Source organism: Petaurus breviceps, unplaced genomic scaffold, assembly GCF_028583685.1.
Source record: "Petaurus breviceps papuanus isolate PSGF00001 unplaced genomic scaffold, PetGlider_PUasm1.0 91133, whole genome shotgun sequence".
Taxonomy (NCBI): domain Eukaryota; kingdom Metazoa; phylum Chordata; class Mammalia; order Diprotodontia; family Petauridae; genus Petaurus; species Petaurus breviceps.
In genome coordinates, this window is record NW_027187419.1 from 7,816,575 (window position 1) to 7,828,629 (window position 12,055).

At 42.0% G+C, this 12,055-nt stretch overlaps 1 protein-coding gene across 4 annotated transcripts in view; it reads right to left on the bottom strand.

Moving 5' to 3' along the window:
- The window catches only part of DIXDC1 (DIX domain containing 1), a 65,717-nt gene that overhangs the window by 17,224 nt on the left and 36,438 nt on the right, over nucleotides 1-12,055 (bottom strand). For all 4 annotated transcript variants that reach the window (XM_069080422.1, XM_069080421.1, XM_069080420.1 and 1 more), the window contains 7 exons: nucleotides 11,265-11,377; nucleotides 9,213-9,361; nucleotides 6,727-6,816; nucleotides 6,579-6,632; nucleotides 5,273-5,323; nucleotides 761-865; nucleotides 338-391 (listed from right to left, as the gene is read on the bottom strand). In XM_069080422.1, coding sequence (XP_068936523.1) covers nucleotides 338-391; nucleotides 761-865; nucleotides 5,273-5,323; nucleotides 6,579-6,632; nucleotides 6,727-6,816; nucleotides 9,213-9,361; nucleotides 11,265-11,377 — 616 coding nt within the window. The remainder of the gene's footprint in view (nucleotides 1-337; nucleotides 392-760; nucleotides 866-5,272; nucleotides 5,324-6,578; nucleotides 6,633-6,726; nucleotides 6,817-9,212; nucleotides 9,362-11,264; nucleotides 11,378-12,055) is intronic.

Here is a 12,055-nt window from a genome sequence, read left to right on the forward strand (position 1 = left end):
CAGCATAAATGAGACTGGAATCCAGACCTTCCGATTCTGAGCAAAGCACTCCTACTGTACCACACTGCGTCCTGTAGGGAACCGCCATCCTGCTAGTTACCCAGGTTTGCAATCTTAGTGTCGCCCTTGATTTTTCATTTCCCTCACCCTGTATCTAGTCATTCGAGACTTGGAGGGCTTTTGTGGGAGGAGTGAGAATCAAGCAGGTGTGAACAAAAGACACAACGCACGAGGGGAAAGGATGACCAGCTCTTTCTCACTGCAGCAGCAACGGGAAAGCACAGCTCATTTACAAAGGATGGATGGGAATTATTCGCCATCCTAGTTCCATTCTTACTTTGTATTCTCCTAAGAGACGGCTCCTTTCATCCAGTTTCCTCTGAAGATCTACCTGTAAGAAGGACAAGAAAAAGGTTCACTGGAATGCTTGCCAACCCAACCCGGGATGACACAGACATCTGATTATGTTAAACAGCATATCATGTTGCTCAGGGGAAAAAGTAGAGGCCCTTTCTATGTCTCATCAGAGACACATTCTGACTGCAGATACTTTCAGCCTTGTGTTTCAGGGTCTCCAAAGTTGCTAAGGGGCCCAAAAATCTCTCTGCTCAGTATGGCCGGGGATATATCTAGGAACAGAGATAAACCCAGTGTAATATAAGAACACACACTGGTATTGATAGTCTGGAGGTGAACACATACTGTGTTCAACAAGATCACCTGTCCCAGCTTCAGTCCAGAGATCTTTCATATAACTCACATTCTGGTTGTGTAGCTCATCCTTGTCCATATTTGCTCTCAAAAGTTCTTGTTTAAGCTGAAGAACGGATGTGTCCTGTTGAGTCAATCTCTGCTGCAAAGCATCCTGGGAGAAAGTATATCTTAATGTGGTTGTGCTCCATTATTAGATTATTGGTAAATGTCTACTTTGTGCACTGCTATTCTATTTGGCATTGTGGTTGTTATAGTCTCTGCCCAGCATAACCTTCTAACATATTTAGGAAGGTAAATTTATTAGGGAGCAAGAAATCTGTCCCTATGCCTTACCGCCTCCCCCCTGCCCCGCCCCATCCTTGCTACATTTCAAAATCCCTTGACATCATCCACTGTTTTTTTTCCTCCAGTCTCTAATGAAGAGGTGGCTCTTCTTACCATGGCCAATGGCAAGTACCTTTTATTTATGAAGTAAATTGATTACATCTTCTTCCATTTTCTCTAGCAAATTGCTTCCACAATCATCCCTTCTCTTTCTAACCTTAAATCTCTTCCTATCTGTGAAATCCTTCCCTGCTGCCTACAAACATACTCAAGTCTCCCCACTCCTTAGAAAACCTTCAGGAGATACCCCATCATCCCATCAAGTAACTGCCTTAGATGTCTCTTCCTTTGCATAGTCAAACTCCTAGAAAAAGCTATCTACACTCACTGATTCCACTTCTTATCCTCTCATTCACTTCTCAATCTTTGTCATTTGGTTTTCCAACCTCATCACTCACCTGAAACTGCCCTCTCTAAAGTGACCAGTGATCTAATTACTAAGCCTGTTGACCTTTTCTCAATCCTTATCCTTGTCAACTTTGCTGCAGCCTTTGCCACTGTTAACCATCCTCCCTTCCTCTCTATTTTTGGTTTGTTTGTTTGTAATGACTGCTCTCTCAGCATTCCTCCTACCTGTCTGACAATTCCTTCCCAGTCTTCTTTGATGGGTCATCATTCATAACTCTTCCATAACTGCAGATGCACTCCAAGGTTCTGTCTTGGGACCTCTATTCTCTCTCACTTGGTGATCTTATCTGATCCCATGGGCTGAATGATCATCTCTACATAGGTGACTCCTAGATCTTTATATTCAGTCCTAGTTTCCCACCTGTGCTCTGGGAAGTTTATATCTTCTTCTGTACTGGACATTTCAAACCAGATGGTCTAGAGATGTCTCAAACTCAACAGGTCTAAATCAGAACTCATCTTTCCCCAAACTACATCTCCCCCATAAACTTCCCTATGTGTTGAGGGCACCACCATCCTTCCAGGTACCCAGGTCTGCAACCTTGGTATCATCCTTGATTTTTCATTTTCCCTCACTCTACATATCTAATTACTAAGCCTGATGACATGTTTCTACCTCTACAGCATCTCTCAAATGCATCCCTTTCTGATCACATGGCCACCACACTGGTTCAGGACCTCATCATCTCCTGCCTGGAAAATTGCAACCCCTAGCTTCCTAGCTGGGCTTCCAGCCCCAAGTCTCTTCCTACTCCAGTCCATCTTCCACATAGCTGCCTAAGAGATTTTCATAAAGTACAGGTCTGATGTTGCCACTCCCCTAATCAATAAACTCCCATGTCTTTCAGGTCAAATATAAACTCCTCTGCTTAGATTTTAAAAACTTTCACATCCTGCTTCCCACCTGTCTGGTTGCCTTAATTCCTTTTCCCATCCATACATACTCTGAAGTTCAGTTAAATCGGCCTTCTTGCCACTCCTTACACATGAAACTCTAAACCAGAGGTTCCCAAACTTATTTGGCCTACTGCCCCCTTTAAAAAAATTGCTCAGCACCCCCTGAAAATCTACTTTCTTTAACCCTATTTTAAAAATAAAAATGACACATCTTAAATTTAATAATTTATTGTAAATTTGTGGGGGGGTTTCCTGCATTGAAATTTTAATGATGCAATATTGCATCATGTAACTGTATAATATCATATTGTAAACAAGTCATTACATACACATATTCCTGCAGATGCACACTGGACTTCTCGACAATGTGCTACTTGCTTGTTAAAACCTGGCAGTGGACTTCAGCACTGATCAGTTATAAGTTGCATCTTGTGTGTTTATTGGAAAATAATGTAATCACTATGACTTCAACTCTGTTACACAACAGATGAAACATGTACAAAAGGTTTTTCAAAATTTTCTTCTCTTCTTTCCTTATGCTTCTACTACCCCCTTATTTTTTTTTTTAAGCAATCAGGGTTAAGTAACTTGCTCAAGGTTACACGGCCAGTTATTTCTGGGTATGGTGCTAAGTATCTGAGCCCAGATTTGATCCCCAGGTCATCCCGACACTGGAGCGAGTGCTCTTACTCACTGAGCCACCTGGCCACCCCTTACTACCCCCTTATTTTTATTCAATGTCCCTCATTTGCAGTTGAGGCTACTACTACCCCTAGACGGTGGTGTCAATCACTTTGTGAACCTATGCTCTAGGCTGATGGATTTCGGTTCAAACTCTGCCGTACAAGCTGTATAACTCTGGATAAGTCACCTAACCTCTCTGGGACTCAATTTCTTCATCTATAAAATGGTGGGCTTGAACTAACTGACCTTTATAAGGTCCCTTAGAGGCAACTAAGTGTCAGAATGAATATAATGTGCTGGTCTTGGAGTCAGGAAAAATTGAGTTCAAAACCAGCCTAAGATAATTACTAGCTGTGTGACCCTGGGCAAGTCATTTTGCTTCTGCTTGCCTCGGTTTCCTCAACTGTAAAATGGGAATAATTATAGCACCTATAATATAGCCAGGGTTGTTATGAGATCAAATGAGATAACACTTGTAAAGTACTTAGCATAGTACTTGGTACATAGTAAATGCTTAATAAGTCCTTTCTTCTTTCTTTCTTTCTTTTTTTCTTTCTCTCTCTCTTTCTTTCTTCCTTCCTTCCTTTCTTTCTTTCTTTCTCTCTCTCTTTCTTTCTTTCCTTCCTCCCTCCCTCCCTCCCTTCCTTCCTTCCTTCCTTCCTTCCTTCCTTCCTTCCTTCCTTCCTTCCTTCCCTCTTTCTTTCTAGCTCTATATTTATGATCCCATGATCTCCATTCTCTGTGCCTTTGGATGTGACCAGAATGTATTCTCTCTATATCCCTACCTCTTGAAATCCCTTGTTTCCTTCAAAATCCAGCTCAAGTACTACCTCCCATGTGGATCTTTTCCTGTTTCCCTTCCCACCCCCACCCCCACCCCCAGCTGCCAGTGCTCCTCCCCAAACAATACTTTTTTATTTATTTTATTTATACTCATATATGTTCATGTTCTATAATAGAATGGAGGCTCCTTGAGAGCAGTTTTATTTTTGTTTTGTTCTCTCCAACATCCTGCACAGTGCCTGGTACATAAATGCTTACTGATTGACAGTGTGGGGACCAGATCAGATTTCATTAATATAGGGATTTCTAGTGTGGAAACAACCTACTCTGAGGCAGGCCCATAACTTGACTATGACTTGGAGTCAAGTTGTTGACGGCCCTTGTGGACTGTGTGACCTACATAGCTACACAGCTGGTATGTGTTAGTGGTAGGATAAGAACCCAGGTCTTGCTAACTCCAAACCAAGCGATCTATTCACTTTGCTAGGCAGAAAAAACTTCTCAGGTAAAATGAGACAATATATAAGAGCATATTGATTTTGTGATACAGACAAAAATAAATAAAATGAGTTAGAAAATGAAGCAGTCACAGTGGACTGAAGTTATCAGAGAAGTTGTCACAGAAAAGGTAGAACCTGGGGGAGGGAATGAAGGGAAGAGAGAGAAGTTGAAACTGAAAATTTTTAAAAAGTAGGACCCAAATTATGTCTTGAAAGACTGAGATATAGATAGGTAGGAAAAGAGGCATTCTATATGGAAGAGACAGTCATTTTTTTCTTGTTTTACAAATACACAGGGCAAAAAAAAGAGCCTTTTAAATCATCTATCAGGATGGCCTCAGGGGCTCTTACACTCCACTTCTGGTCAAAGACATTGGGCAGTATCTGTCCGATCTCAGGATATTGGCCTACCTTTTATTTTCTCCATCCTACAGATCATAGAAACACAATGTAGCTTGTACTCTGCACAAACAAATGCAGTGTTTGTTTTCAGGGGAGGGGGAATAGGAGGATTTGGGGTACACAAAGAAAGTGTATGATATATTTTTTACATTTGACAATAACTCTTGACAGTGCTGGGTAATAGGCCTGCTGATGTGAGATGCCCTTCGTCTTCAATGACCCAGAATTATTCTCTGGCCTATGGATGAAAAATAAAGGAGAAAAGACAACAGCATAAAAGCCTTTCTTCCTTAGGGCTGGAAGGACATGGTTTACATACGGCTGCAGCCAAGGGCACCAAAAGCATTCAAGGAAAGAAGCCTCAACTGAACAGTGACACTCCATCCTACAGATTGAGTCAGTGCCTAACAGAAGCTCAGATTTCCATACTCCCTTCTCCAGAAAACAACATTCTCTCTTAGGGAATCAAATAAAAGAGTTAATTTGTATTTTTTTTTTACCTTTATTCCCTGCAAATTTCTGACTTCTTGTTTGCATTTCAGCAACTCTTTCTGAAAAAACAAACACAGATTAGATGACTATTGCCAATTTGCATTGTCTCAGAAGCATCACCCCCAACCCCCAGCAAAACAATGAGGACATTCCACGACAGAAAACAAAGTGCCTCATTCAGTTACATTACAGAATAGCTGGCTGAGGCCCACAGAGTCATCTCCAGCCTCTCCTTGGCTGCCTGAAGAACTACAGACCCTTTTGGGACAGGAGGGAAAGGGAAAATTTCAGACCCATTTCAGTACTTAACGAACCTCACCCATAGAAAACTTTCCATATATGGTTTGAAGTGTCATAGCTCAAGTATCCTAAATCCCTCTCACTGAAACATAAGATATGCTAATATATGTTTTGGCAATATTATTAGATCACCTTAATTCAACCCAATACCAGGCAAAGGGCCAGAGAGCTCCTAAAGACCAGTCAGTGCCTTCTGGGGAACTTAGCATCTAGATGAGAACATGTTTCCTCCACAAAAGTCCTAGGTCAATGTCCTGTCATGTTGTGGAGGCCACCTTGAGTTCTCAAAGGCTGTGCCAGTAGAATACAACCAAGGCATACAAGTTGGATGGACTTCAAGGGCAGGCCTGGAGCTGGACTATGGTTCAGAAGTGATTTAGTTAAGTTCTGAGAAACTGGCTACAGGAAAGTTGGCCACAAGACAGTGAGTTTTCTTGGCACAGCAACCTCTGAAATCATCTACTGATGTGAGGAAGGTATACAGTCCCCACACCAAGGAAATCATATAGCCTTAATATGCTGAAGTAAAAAGATACTGTCTGGTATATGGCATGGATTACCTAAAAACCTTTATTTCATGGTAAATATGAATCCATGTATATGTCTGGGAGTCCATATCTATAGCACAGGGATTTTGGGGTGGTTTTTTGTTTGTTTTGTTTTGCTTTTTGGAGGGGTGAGGGCAGGGCAATTGGGGTTAAGTGACTTGCCCAAAGTCACATGGCTAGTAAGTATCAAGTGTCTGAGGCCAAATTTGAACTCAGGTCCTCCTGACTCCAGGGTCGGTGCTGTATTCACTGTGCCACCTAGCTGCCCCAGAACAGGTTTTTAAAGAGGAGAAAACCCATGGTCCTCTCATTCCTTTTTCTCCTACTTCACACCATAAGTTCACTGGAAATTCTTTTACTTTAAGAAACCCTACAAGGTATTTGGGAAAAGCAGTCCTTTATTGACCCTAAATCCTTTAAACAGTTTTTTTCCCATAGTTTATTATACATATATACACAGCTGTACCTTCAGGTCCTGATTTTCTTCCATGCTCTGGTCTAGACGACTTTGGATTATGATCTAAATATATGAGAAAAAAAATGGTTATGCCCCAGAAGACTGCTCCTCACACAAACCTGACATACAAAATCTCAGGGTGAAAGAAGAAACTCACCAGTTGCTCCTCAGGGTTGGCTCCTGGTTCAAAGAGAGCCAAGGGCCTCTCTTGTTCATCTTCAGGCAGGGACCCATTAAGCAGCAGGGCCTGAAAATCAACAAAGGCAAAATGAAATGTGACCCCTCCGATCAGGTGATTTGTGCCAGATAACTCAGGACTGAGCCCAGCGAGCTCAGGCCCTAAACTGGAATCACTAACCAACTTCCCCTAGAAACTTTCTATAGCTTTGGCTGCTCCTTTTTTCTGTGCAAATGCGTGCTAATCTCAGGACAATCTGGAGTTCTAACACTGTCCATGCACCGAGCCTCTATCGATTCTCTGAATTCACCTGTATCCTGAGCCATAAAAGCCCTTCTCAGTCCCAGGAGTAACTGGAGAACAAACCCTGCTTTCAGGAACAGTTGGAAGCATTTCAAATCAGAGCTACTCAAACTGGCTTTAACCAACAATACAGGGAACCAAAAACAGAGGTTGTTTCTGCTGGCTTTGAAAAGTACTTTTCAAAGAATCATTTGGAATGTGTCTGGGGGAGGGGGGAAGGAGAGGTTAACTGATATAGATTGAAAAAAAAATCCTCATTCTAACTTCCCAAGGTTACTTTGAAGATCTGCATAGAAAAAGTAGGGAATGTGTTTGTATGGATATTATATGTCCCCATTCATTTCAACTCTCCACACTGGGCCTTGCTTTTATCAGAGGATCAGTTATATAGCCAGGACTGATTATCAACTGAGCTACAGAAAATAATTAAGAGAGGCAGTTTGAAGAAGCCGACTCTGCTTTATAACTAAATTGAGTCACAATTCTGCCAAATGAGATAAAGGATCACATAGGTCATGTACTGTTTCGGCAAACATCTTAGTATATTAAAAAAGGTTAAGTCTGGCCAATGGCTCACTTTCGGCATCTCAAAAGAATTTGAATTTATGATAAGAATATGATCTGAAGCTTCATAGTTAGAACAAGCAGAAAGACAATGGGACATCTAGAAAATGGTTCATTCCTTAATAATGAACTCATTAACAAGCTTTAACTAAAGATATATTGGTGGGTGAAAAATCCAGGCTATAGCTTTGCTGCAACTTAGTTATCACTGAAACCTTTAAGGAGTCCAGAGGATGCTATGAGTTATTCTGTATCTTGCAGCAGAATTCAATTCTCTGCCTAATTATGTGGCTCTGAATTAACAAGTCTCTCTGCAGGGGATACTGCAGTGTTGACTTTCAGGCTGATTCTTCATTTTTCTTACTTTCTCACCAGCCAGTGGCTCTCTCCCTATTGGAGGAACATAAACCTTCTTGAGAACCAAATGATGGATATCTATATTCATAGAATGCAAATGATCCTGGGGTAAATCTGTGTCAAGTGCATGTCCCAAAGTTCTTCCACGGTGTATTGCCATGTACGATTGTATAACCAAGGAAAACATTTCATTAGTTATTCCTGGAGCACCGGAGGAGAATCTGAATGATCTTTAAAATACTGAATCAAAAATGGGGAAATCACCAATTCCTCTCCATGTTGTTCTTAGGCAATCCATACTCCTGACTTCCTCAGTCCCAAGCATACATTATGCAGATGGATTTGGCCACTACGCCAATCTCCTTTTTTCTTTGGGAATCTTTTGTATCCCTTCTCTGCCGTGGGCTGGCTGGGAGCACCCCATACACCGCCTGCCTGCTGCTTGTACCACACACACAATGTGGGCTTTGTTTACGTGTCCATAAATATTTGACAATTCAGAAACAGCACCGTTCCCAGCACAAGCGAAAAAGATTATTCCTAGGCAATTTCAGGGTCATCAGCACACTACTCTGGGTCCCTCCCAGACCAGGGACAGACATATGACAACAATGAAGTGTGAGAAGTATGTCAAGTGGGTCAGTCACTTCCTTTGAGGAGATTTGCTGAACTGGCCGTGCAGGTAGAATATGGGAAATGTTCAGGGGTTTTATTTCTCTTAAGGAAAACCTACTCTCCCTAGTCACTGAGATACAGAATCCATGAAAATTACAATGTTCATTACTGAGCACACATTCTTGACCTGGAAGTAAACTGAGAATTTGGGGTGCTGGCTCCAAAACTCCTTTTAGGACAGTTCCTAAGAAAAACTGTACAAATATTCACTGTGCCTTTCATGAACAAAAAATCACAACTGTACCTAACTGTACCTCTGCAGTCACCTGTAGAAAGAGAAACTCATCTCTCCAGAGCATAAATCTGACATAAATGTTTAGAGAAAGGGATAGGCTTCCCTGAAACCCTAGGAACTGAGTTGTAGAAAACACTTCCTTGCCTCTGAAGTCAGAAAACAGAAACATTTCCTTGTTTCTGTTCTGGTTTGCTACCTGTCTTCCTGTCTCTCAAGCCCACATTCAACTTTGACCTCCTATGAAATGAAAACCAAGTTATTTTCAGCAGACATAGTTGGGGAGGACGGGGAGGAGTAAATCAGTGGGAGAAAACCCAAGGAAGTGAGCTACCTGTAGTCCAGATATCATTTTCTTTGCCTCCTCCATTTCTTTTTCTAAGTGTTCTTGCTGCTCCAGCAGCTGGTCTTCCCATGAAGTCTCTAGATAGGTTCCTGGGCTCCCTGCTAGCCAGTCACGGGAAAATGGAGAATCTGTCTCTTCTACAAAGTGAAAAAAGCAAGTATGGCTCATGGTGATGGACAGGAGAAACCTTAAGGGAGAGAGGGTTCTCCAAGTTTGTTAGTTAGGGCTCCAGGCCTCCTGCACCTGTCGGCACTGCATAAATTGGGATCTCCACTAGGTGGGTGTGTGGAGTCGGGGTGGAGGTGGAGGTGGGGGTAGGGGTGGGGGGAGAACAGCTCTAAGCAAAGCACCTTCCATGAACTCCAGGCTCAAGTCTCAGGGGAGCAGCATATGTTCTCTCACCGAAAGGTGAACTGCTGCCCTGGGAATAGCCCACATTCCTTCTCTGGCACCACAAGAAGAAGGTGGGAAGATATCTCCCCAGTCAGCATCTATTTGAAATGGAACTTATGTACCAGGCTGGTTTGATTCTCAATTCCTGACATGTATTCCCCAGGTCAGATTCCTAGAGGCTGCTCATAGGTATGGATGAAAGGGCTGCCAAATGTAATACATTTTTTTTCTAGCTACTTTGGAGCCTCAGCTGAGGGATGATCATTTAATCCTCCTTTGTTCCAACAGTCATAAATACTGAACTCCGCCTCCAAAGTACCCTGGAGGCAAAGTACACAGGAAACAAACTAGAAAAATTCCTTTCCTGCTCTCACAAGAGTTTTTATGTTCCCAGATCGACAGTGTCCAGGTCAAACTCCTCATCTGAATTTCCCTAATTTGCAGTAAACAGAGCTGCAAGAGTCACCATAATCATATATGAGTAGAAAGAGAGGTCAAGTCAGAGTCAGGAAGACCTGGGCCCAAGCTCCTCTTATGTGACCCTGGGTAAGTTCACTTAACCCAGGGGTGGGGAACCTGGGGCCTCTAGGCACGGGTAGCCCTCTAAGTCCTCAAGTGTGGCCCTTTGACTGAATCCAGACTTCACTGAACAAATCCCCTTGATAAATTCCCTCAGTAGAAGGTGTCCAAGTGGCTGGCTCACTCAATAAGATATCACTGGGAGTTCCCTATAAACTTGAATAATCAAGGTTTGGTGCTCAAAAGATTCCACACAGCTGACATGGACACAGCATTTTAAGGTTTAAAAAACATTTCTAATGTTAATCATTTAAGACTCACAAGAACCCTATGAGGTGAGCCACTACAGATATGATCATCTCCATTATACAGCAGAGGAAACTAAGAGTTGGAAAGTTTTAGGGGTCACTCAGCTAGTAGTGTTGAAGGCATGCTTCAAACATGTGTCTCTGCTGACTCCAAAGTGCAGTGTTCTTTTTATAACACCATGTGTGTCTCCTCTCTCCATATGAAGACTAAAGTGGGGTAGAGTAATGGAGAATAACATTTTAGTTTTATTTCTGAAGTCCCTAATCCAGTTTCTTCTGAGTGACTGAAAATTCCATAAAAGCATCATCTGTTTTGTTTCATTTCTAATTTGTTTCTTCTATTTTGTGAGAGGGAAAGGGGAGTAGTTAATAAGAGATAAAAGGAACAACAAAGAAAAGGAGGAGATTCCTGTTCCTCCCAGCTTCGAACCAACAGTATGTTCTCTGGAACAACCTGGCTGATGTGTAGCCCTCAATCTAAGATCAGGGAAGAGTACAGAATTTTCTTAAAAAAATAAATAAAAATGAACTTTAAAAATAAATTTTAGCTCAGATGTTTATAGAATCATCCTAGATGCTGCCAGGTGAGAAAAGACTTGTTCAGGGCATTGCAAGGTTTTTTGACAGCTTGAACATTGGAGGTGACAGGAACCAAGATATAACCCTCCTAATTGTCCCCAAAGGCAGTAAGCCAAACCCTGGAAGTAGATATGGCCAGGAAACTGGAGGAGGCTGATGATCACAAATGACTCTTGAAAACTTTTCTGAAGGACACTGCCCAGATTAATAGGCAATGTCTGGAGAGGTTGATAAGCACTACCTGTTCTGTTCTCCTGTCCTTCAGAAGGGATAATCACAAAATCTGCCCTCTCCTCCGACTGGGATATAATGGACTCACTCTTTGCACTGTGGATCGGACTTGGTGATGTCAGACTGTGGTGGAGGAAGAAAGAAGAGAAACAATTATTATGCATGATTATGCAGGGACTACAATTAATCAACCTCTGTACTCTACTCCAGAAACATATTCCCCTGTAAGGACCCAGTCCCATGGAGACATTTCTACATAAAGACCTGGTCAGCAGAGTTCCTCTAAGCCCAAATGATAAGATCATTGTTATCAATGATCTTTATCATGGGACTTGGCTAACTGTTTATTATTAAAAAGCTTTGGGATATTAAAAACCCAATCCCAGAGCTCGGAAAATAATTCCAGTCTGTATCTTGCAACTGATTTGGGACCTGGAATGAAAGCAAAGTGGCTTCTCATAGAAAGAAAAGCCAAATGTGGTACTTCCAATGGTAAAAGGAGGGAAGACAAGGTGGGCATCTTTGTGGGCTAATCCCAAAAGAAAAGAGAGGCAGAAAGAGAGAAGAAAGAGACAGAGGAGAGAGGGGGAGAAAGAGAAAAAGAAAGGAGGGAGGTGGAAAGGAAGGGAATGAAAGAGATTAAGTAGAGGGGCAAAAAAAGAGGGTAGAGTTGGAAGAAGCCATTGATGTGCACATGGACACACATTTCATATTAAGCTAGAAAATGAGTAATATAACATGGAGCCATGTGATAGCTGAACAATGTATGGGAGCCAGAAAGGCAGAGTATGGTTTAGCTCT